Here is a 10255-nt window from a genome sequence, read left to right as displayed (position 1 = left end):
TGCTTGCTTGTCAGGCCACAACTTAGGTCTTCTCCTCTTAACGGGATTTCAGAATTTTTTTTTAGCACTATAATCATAGACTTTATTATCTAACAGACTGTACCAAATCTTGCATTCTATTGAAGACTTGTAACCACTAATTTTGTTTTTGGCTGCCATTTTTTAGGTTTGTCATTTGACAAATCCATTTTCAATCTCCTATCATATTCAAAGACATTCAATTTTTTCAGAACACCCAAGCCATATGCCATTTTTGACAGTCCAACACATCAGTAATAACTTTCACATAAATTTGAAAGTTAATGCTCTTCAATCACTTACTTAAGTCAAAGTTTAATGCAGATCCTAATTGTTTTCACAATAACCAACTAATGAATGGTTCTATGTGCTCAAGGTTTACACATATTAGTTGATTCTCATATGAAAAACAAAATATTAATCTGTTTAAACATAACATTCTTGAAATTCAGTAGCACACCTCGTAACATCAGGGTGCACCAGTGATGGTACAACATTCTGGTACTGCTTTTTGAGAGAAATAGACTTTGTCCTTTCGTAAAAATTTGTTTTAACTTTAAGCCTGGCCTACATTCTGTTTTAGCATTAAGTAATCATTGTTATTATATTTCTTAATGAAAGATATTATCTCTTCCTTCAGTGGTGTGTGACAATTGTTCATGTATTGAACGTTTATTAAATGACCATATTCTTGAGGTCTGCTATAATACGAAATGAAACGTCCTGGGACTGGAAAATTTACAAGTGCAATCCTGCAAATATGCAAGCTTCAGTTGAGTTTAAATAGATCTGAGTTGTTTTACATTAAGTTGAGATTTAGGGCAAAGAATTATCTGGATGAAGCCATGCATACAGCTAGTCTACGTACAACAAAACTGAAATATCTGATAAAAATACAATCTTAAGGCACCATTGTTAAACCATCTGACTAAATCAACTTTATATAAAAATTGCAAATTGACTTAGTCTTGACACTGAGTCAAACTTAAGACCAAACAATAACATTCAATGAATGTAAAGTCAATGATATCTTTTAAACAAAAGGTGGGGAGCACTTCTGTTTGACAGAAACACCTTTTCTGCTAGTTGTTGCTAGAATGTCATTTTATCAAAAAATTAGCCCAACTTTATAAAAAAAATTCCCTAAATTTAAACATACATTTCACTTTCCTAGCAAATATAGCTAGAATTAACGAGGAAAGTATGATGATCAAGTTAAAAATGGGGTATCAGATTTTTTGTAAATCTTTGTTTGAGGGTCTAGATAATTTATGTAGAGCAAAAAACCATATGTATGTATGTGTGTATGTGTCATGCAGAATTGCAGACAGCAACTCTCTTGATAGATATAACTATCAAGAACTGTCTTTTAAGCTTAAGTTCTCTATGAATATTTCTATAAAGGTTTTTTTAATTTATTCCCACTCTAAAAAAAATATTCTGGTTTTCGTTTTTTGGCTCTAAATCTTTTAATTTTTATAATTAATAACCAGGAAATTCATGAAATACTTCGCCAGTTTTTTTAAACATATGCTAGGTTTCAGTAGAAAAATTTATTAAGATATAATTTTTTTGCATCTCAAAGCTTGACCTTGGCAGCAACATCATCTTCTGATTTATGGAAGATTGAGTTAATAAGAAGAAAGAAAAAAAAAATTATATTAAAAAACAAAAATCAACACTAGTTTATTATCAATGTGCATAAACACCTTTTAAGTTTACACAAGCATCTGTGACTGATTACTGTATTATGTTAATAGCTTATTTTATAAAATGTTTCTACAAGAAACAAAAGTATTATGGATAAACACTTTTAAAGATAATATAAAATAGTAATCGTTCATTAAATTTACTTTGATAAAACTGAATCACTTAATAATGGTACAAAATTAATTACTAACTTTTTAAATAATATTATTTTTCTTATTTTATACATATTATTAATTAGATTTGTACACCAATAAATAAAATAACTTAATATCTATGGTAACCATTCTACTTCATTTGATTCTGGGTGTTCAATAATTTCTTCTCGTCTGTCATCATTATTTTTGTTTCCAACACTGTTAATTATTTTCTTGGAACCTTCTAATACTGCCTCAACTCCATCACCAACTTTTTCACCAACTTTCTTTACTGCATTTCCAATATTATGTGAGCTGAATGTCTCATCATCAATATTTATTTCATAACCTTCATCTTTGCAACCTGACTGGTCTATTATACTTAAATCAAACGGATTGATTCCAAAACTTCCTATCTTTGCTCGGAGCTGTAACAAAAATTACATAATTTTCATATTATTATTATTATTATTATGATAAAGTATCTTGATCTTTACATTTCTTTAAATTGTTGTATCTTTTTAATATATAACAATTTAATAACAAAAACTTTCAATTATATTTGAGTGTAGCTTAACCAAATATTAGTTTAAATAAACAGCTAACATTCTATTTAAAAAAAAGTAAATAAAAAGAAACACTACTACTAAGTAGTAGTTCATGTACATCTACACCTACAAAATATGATTGCAATGAAGATTTTATAATCATTGTTCGGTCCCCATAAATATTTGTAAAATAAAACATTTATATTTACAAATACACATATTTGTTAATAAAATTTGTAGAATTGTTACTTTTGGATAAAAAATTAAACATCCACTACTATCAAACCAAATAACAATACTGTTTTTGTGTAACTAAGCACAATGCTTCAGCGTATAACATTTTAATAGATTAAAATCATATTTAAAAAGCTCTACCTTCAATTTATTTTAAATGAAATTAAAATATTTTATTTTACAGCAACATTTTCACTCAGTCAATTAATTTTTAATAGCTTTTACAAACTTCTATCCAAAATAAACCCAGATGCAGTAGTATACACAGATGGGTAAAAATAGAATTATACTGTTGGATGCACTTTTGTTGTTAATAACATTACTGAATGTTGAAATGTTTGTTCTAATTGGTATTACAAGTGTCTACAATGCTGAACTGTACGCAATCAATAAGATTTTTAATATCATTCATCCAAAACACCACCACATTCTTATTTGTAGCGATTTGTTTAGTGCAATCCGAGCTTTAGAAGAATTGTATTCTAGATATCCTATCATCACCAAAATTCATAATGCAATTGCTAAGTTGAACTGTCACAACACACAAGTGAGTTTCTGTTGGATCCCTTGTCATCTGGGTATCTCAGGTAATGAACATGCGGATTCCACTGCTAAAGACACATGTAGCCAACCGCCTTTAACTACTCGTGTTACTTCTACCAATTTCATTAATTCTGTTAAATAAACTCTTTGAGGAAGGTAAGGTGACTGGACTGCTACAATAAATAATAAATTCTGATACATCAAGGATACTGTTCTACTATGGAGCTCTTCAATCCAAAATAACCATTGAGAAGACATTATTATTTGCCATTCGTGTTATGTGGCGTTGCATCAGAAATTTAAATTAGGAACTACCATCCAAGATATTCAAAGAAACAATTTGAGGATGTTAACGAATATCTTGTTCTTTCTTAAAGCCAGACATCTACATTCGATTACATTACACTTATTATATGTTTTCTTAGTATTTTATATGGTGATTTAACTTTTCCTATTTTTCCTGTGTTATTGTGCAATCTGTTAGTTAATTTGATTTTTTAATTAACTTTTTCTGTTTAGTTTATATATTGTTATACTCAGCACGTGTGTTAAAAATTAGTTCATATATTGTAAAATCATTGCTTTCTGGAACTAATAATGAAACTTTGTTGTGCACCAAAAAAAAATTAAATAATACTAATTAAAAAATATCATAAATTTACTTTTTTAAAAAAACCTTCATTTTCTGCATCCCTTGGTTTAATACGATTTGATTTACATGATTTTGAATTTGCACAGTTGATTTTATAACAATGTCCCTTGACATTAACGCAGTCAGAATTACTTTATATAAGGTATAAAATAATAACCGTGAAAGAATTCTTAAGAAAGGTTTTCGGTAAATAATACACATGGACTTATATACACATGTAATGCAATAAACAATGAAACAGGTTTTCTCTTTCAATAACAGCATACTGAAGTGTGCTAGGTTGGTAATACTAATAAGTGTTTTATAAACATTTTAATGATCACAGTCAGTCAGTCATTATCTGTAGAGAATATGTAGTGTTATTCTGTCTTACGTTATATTACTGTGCAGCATGTAATTCTGATCAGTTTATATTTAAGGCGTGGTACAAAGGCTTGTAAGTATGTACAATATTTGTAATTTATTGTGAGATATTTTAGGATTTTATAGTGAATTATTTATGTACTACCTTTTTATTTGATATTTTTTGTGTTTTTAACTATGTCTGACCTTAAACGATGGAAATGAAAAGGTAAACTATCACTCTTGAGACAAAGTTAGATGATGATGGTTTACGTAACATTGATATCGCAAATGATAATTAAAAATTAGTATACAATTATGATTGCTGGAAAAAATGCTGTTCCTCTTCAGGCTTCACAAACGTCTTATTTACGATCTCCTTTAATGGTTGAACAAAAAACTACTTAACATTTTCATAGAAGATTGTACTCAATGTCATATTCCTGTCATATTCCTGTGTTATTTATGAAAGAGCATTACATTTGCATGAACAATTAAGACCTAAATACCATGCTGAAGATATCAACCCATTCAATACAAGCGAAGGATGGTTTGAAAATTTAAAAAAACGTTCAAACCTGCATAACACTTTGATTCAAGATGAAGCAGCCAGTGCAAATAAAGAAGTAGCTGAAAAATTCAAAAAAGATCTACAAATTATCACAAAAAAAAGATACACATCACAACACTATTTAATGTTGACAAAATGGCGATTTTTTGGAAAAAGATGCCTAAACGTACTTTTATCGCAAAAAAGAATGCCATATGCCCAGTTTTAAAGTATCTAAAGATCGATTCAAACTTTTACTTGGAGGAAATGTGAAGGGGAACTGTAAACTAAAGCCATTGCTTGTATATCACACAGAAAATTCCCATGCTTTTAAAGGAATTAACAAACAATCTCTTCCTGTGCATTGGACATCCAATCAAAAAGCATGGGTAATGAGGCGCATTTTTTCTGACTGGTTTAAGAATTGTTTTAGCCTGGAACTCAAAGATTTTTGCACAAGAAGCAATACTGCACACAAAGCTGTTCTACTGCTCAATAACACTCCTGGACATCCAAGCTCCAAGAAATTGGAAGTAATTAATTCACATTTAAAGGTCATTTATATGCCTGCAAATATGATTCACTGATACAGCCATGTGATCAAGGACTGATAACCACATTCAAGGCTTACTATCTTAAAAAAAAAATTTTCTCAGGTGGTTTCTGCGACTAACAGTTCAAGCAATGAGATCTGTGATTTGCGAACATTTTGGGAAAAATATAACATCCTTCATGTTGAACACAACGTTGACAAAGCTTGGAAAGAAATAAAAAAAAAGTAGGCTTTGTGGAGTATGGCACAAGCTGTATCAAGATGATCAAAATCAAACTGCATTCAATAATAATGGACAAGGACTTACAGGTACTATTAAAAATGAAGTTGTGCAACTTGGCAACAATGTAGGCCTCAAAGTTGATGCTGAAGATGTAAATGAACTTGTGGAAGGAGATAAACAACTTTTAGAAAATGAAGACTTGTTAGTAGCAGCCAAGTTGCCAAATGAGCAGCTAGATGACAATTTGAGTAACAGTGACACATTTAAATCAGGGTCATCAAAAATCGACGCTGTTGAACCTTCAACCTCATTCTCCATCTCTCAGCCACAATAAACAGTAAAAGGATTACAGGAGGCATTACGATACATAAAAAAATTCTGTGATTATGTAAATGAAAATGATCCTGATCGAGAATGAAAAACAAAAGTTGTAAATGGACTATTAGGTGATATGAAACGCTACAAGATGATGCTAAATCAGTTGCAACTATCAGTAAAGCAGAGTAAACTGGACTGTTATTTTAAGAAACCAAAGCTGAACTAAATCACAAGTGGTATATATATAAATACATCCCTGTATGTATGTATATATATATATATATATATATATATATATATAAAACACACACTTTTTTTAGTTGTGTATTTTTTGCTATTCTGATAAAGTTTCTCTGCAGTTTCCCTTGATTTACAATTCATACAAATGCTGGCACAGTTAGTTTTTTAAGCATACCCACTTCTGATATGATCTATATATTTATTATCATCTATTATTATTATTATGTACTTATCAGAATAAAATTATTCATTTATTCATTCACATAAAAAACAATTTTCATATTTAATTATTATCAACCTTTTTCCCTCCATTTGGTTTATAGTATTATACTATAACTCTTTAGTGTAATATCTGGATTTAGATTTAAATTAAGGATAGTGCAAAATAATGCTTTAAATTATTGAGATGATCGACATTAAAGATTACCATTAATAAAAATACAGTGTAATAAAAAAATATTTTGATCAAGTTTTCTTATATTGAAAGACACGGATTATAACTAACACTTCCCAAAATTCCAATTTATTACTTATCAATGTAAAAATGATATTCCCATAAGCATAAGATTGATAGAATTAATACACCTCTACAACTTACCTAGCAATAATTATTATAAGGGCTATATCAAAAATAAAGACTGTCCAATAAAAGAGATTTTAACAAAATCATCATCAGATATAAGATATTATATCAGATAATGCATTATCATCATTATATAAGATCTGCTGGTACTCTACTTTAAAATGACTAGCATTCTTCTTTAAAATCAACAACAGTTAAAAATGAAAACTATCATTTTTTACATGAAATGATGGTAACACATTATATGTTACTACAAGACAAACTACATGATGTTACAACTACTGATGTTCAACAAGGCACAGAGGATTTATTTGAATATGTCAGCCATCAAAACTTAATTTATAACAATGGTTAAGGAAATAAGCAGCCATAAATAGTAGTAAACAATGGAATTGTTCAGAAGATTCCATAGTTCAGCTATTTTCATTATTTAATTGGATCTCTTGGACTTGGACAAATAGAAAGACTAAAAGAATTAGAGAATCTAAAAAATGCTTTTTAGATCTGAAATTTGGTGAAGGGAAAATCCTAACATTCACCTTCTTGTTGTAGAGAGGGGGCAACAATTGTATAAATTGCTAATATATACAAGCATTTAATGAATGAAGAGACAGAGTTACTCCAAGTATAAGTGGTTCCCTCATTAGAAGTGCCAACGATCTTCTCAGAGGGCGGATGAGCAGTGGTGAGTACAGGGCCTGCGGGTGGGAAAGCGCCCCTAAAAGAGGAGGAATGTATTCAAGAAGTGACCAGTATTAGAATACAAAAGACAATGGAAAACAACTGTATTAAAGACTGTAGTGATAATTCCTTGCATTACATTACGATGCTGTCGTCTGTTAAATATGAAGGCAATTCAAAAATTATCTACACTTTCATCGTAACATACCTTCAAGGTTGTCATACTGCCTTCTGCACATGCATGTTTAGCATTATTACAACTGCAAAATTTGATCCTGATCGCATCATTTGCCTTCCAGCTAATACACTGTAAACATGTTAGCTTTGCTAGCAGTTTACACCAAGAAGGAATAATGAACAGTGATCTATTTCTCTAGTTGGAAGATGTGAAAGGGGCCGAAATTCATCATTGACTTTCAACACACTAAGGAGAGAGTGCTTTATTACATAAAGTGTTTTTTACATGGATCAAGAAGTCTAAAAGTGGCTGGACGAGTGTGAGAGGAAGCCAGAAGCCTGTCAGCCTCCACCACAGATGACTAGATTCAGCAAACTCGAGAGATGATTCTGGAGAATAGGCGAGTTACCATCGATGAAGTAACGTCATCTTTGAACATCAGTTATAGCTGCCTATCAAATCATCCATGACGAGCTTAGCTTCCATAAAGTCTGTGCACAATGGCTACCAAGACATTACCAAGACCTGCCCATGGCTCACCACACCATTCAAACCATCAAGTTGAATTTTGAGATACTGAGATTGAGGGAGATCATAGAGAGAGGAATTCATAGGTTGATCAAAAGAATCACTTTGTGCTTGACGGTTCACAATTTTATTTATATTCTCATGTTATGCATATCCTATTCTACTAAAGGGCATTTGTATGTGTGTCTGTGTGTGTGTGTCCGTCCTCCTTGGCTGAGCACCAGAATGTACCAATCACTAGTGGAAAATCCAAATTCGTTAGTACATGTCTCATGGTGGCCAGCTGTAAACTTGTTATATTATTATATATCATCACATAAATATCAATATATATGCAAAATATATATTAATAACATTTTTTTTTTTATTTATGTGATTGTTTTTCTTCATAAAATAATGAACTATAACCAAAAAGTAGGCACTGGAATGTGCCAATCACTAATGGAAATCCTGACTCATTACTATCAATTTCTAGAGTTAAATTTCTAATTTAACTTTCGTTATATCAATTTTCATCATTCAAAAAAAAAAATATTTTCACTCAAGGTAATTAATTTTGGACACCTAATAATCCCATTTCGAGATGCTGCCTGCCAGGACAACCCGTCTGGAGGGCATGCCAGCCGCAGCTAGTTTCTTTATAAACTGAAAGATTTCATACTATAGTTTAACATTTCTTTAATTCTCACATTAACACAATACACAGAAACTAGGTTACCCAGTATCACATTTTGAAAGTTCAAAAAACATATCAGTCAGCAGCATTATCAATTGTCTTATTTATTATAAAACTTTATAATTTGCATGTAAATGATCATTTGGAGACACAGAAATATAGAGATTACTGGAAATAATGTCAAAGAAATGATCAATTTTGAATCCTACAGGAATTTTAACTTTCTCAAGAGAAAATAAAAGGTTGTTAATTTCAAGATAGCCATTGCACATTGTAATATGGAAAAAAGTTGTTTTAAAAAACAATTTAATTCAGGTTTTTAAAACTACCTACTTAATGAAGATTTATGGTACAAATTAATGGAATGGAAGCTCATACAAAAGACTAGGGTACGAATCTATGCTGCATTTAACATTTATATGTTACACAACAAAATTCCAAATTCATATTCCCATGAAGAAGTTTGAGCTTATTTGGTGAATTAAAGAAAAAGAAGAAAAAAATTTCACATTAACCAGGGTCTAGAGTAATATGGTAAATTATCCCAAATTAGCATGATTGAAAGTTTGTACTTTCTCCCCAATCCCCATGTTCCTTATTCTTGATTTGTTGTTTCTCACTATTAGGTGTGGATCTAAGCCTGCTTCATTCTCCATTCTGAGGATGCTAAGCCCAAGAACTACTGCATCCTTGTAGGATGGAGCAACTCAAGAATTCCTTTTCCTTTCTAATGGTAGCACAAGAAGCCTAATTGGCTGACATGCCTGTTGAATAAAGCCAGATCTTCTAATTCCTCTACAAAAAACCCCAGGTGAAAATTGGACACAAAAATAATATTAAACAAACAACAGTTCCTGTTCAAGTTTGCTTTATGAGAAAATGAAAATCTACCTATCATCACAAGAAGTAGAAATCATACTGAAGTGCAATCAGTTAAACAATTTCTTAAAAATACTGAAAAGTAAAATTTGTGAAAAAATTCTTAGGAGGAGCTTCTATTCAACTGATGTTTCATTTAGTAAGATTAGATTTTCTAATAAACTAAAATCATTCACAAATTCATAAGAAGAGTAAAACATTGAAAATCAATTATAGACTAGTTACTATCTTCTTTTCTAAAATATTTTTAAAAATTATGTAGTATCAGATTATTACATCAATTAAATAAATATATTACACTAAATGAGCAGCACAGATCCAGAAAAAGAATATTACTAGGAAGAAAGCCTAGAAAGAATATTACTAGAAAGGTCTTGTGAAATAAGAAAAATTAAAAAATCATGAAAACTGTTTAGATCATGAGAAAGGATAGTTATTACAGTTTTACCAATTAGTGGTTAAAACCTGGTGTAACAGGAATCAGTAGCCTGAAATTAAAAAGAGAGGTTTTAGTTGAAACTAAAAAATTTGTTGAGCTTTTTAAAATGATCATCTGTCAAACTAGGTGTCCAAAAGTCTATCTTATTTTATTTCACATTTAAATCTGCAAACTGGGGAGCAGCTTAGTACAAATGCTATCATGAATGGAGATATTGGTCAATTGA

At 30.5% G+C, this 10255-nt stretch overlaps 1 protein-coding gene across 1 annotated transcript in view; it reads right to left on the bottom strand.

The window, feature by feature from the left end:
* Positions 1-1674: 1674 nt before the first annotated feature.
* LOC142323822 (apolipoprotein D-like) overlaps positions 1675-10255 on the bottom strand; it is a 45761-nt gene continuing 37180 nt past the window's right edge. Inside the window, exon 5 of the mRNA XM_075364075.1 lies at positions 1675-2290. Coding sequence (XP_075220190.1) covers positions 2000-2290 — 291 coding nt within the window. The 3' untranslated portion in view covers positions 1675-1999. The remainder of the gene's footprint in view (positions 2291-10255) is intronic.

This window comes from Lycorma delicatula, chromosome 4, assembly GCF_047948215.1.
Source record: "Lycorma delicatula isolate Av1 chromosome 4, ASM4794821v1, whole genome shotgun sequence".
In the NCBI taxonomy this organism is placed as follows: Eukaryota; Metazoa; Arthropoda; class Insecta; order Hemiptera; family Fulgoridae; genus Lycorma; species Lycorma delicatula.
This window is presented reverse-complemented; position numbering and strand designations above follow the sequence as displayed.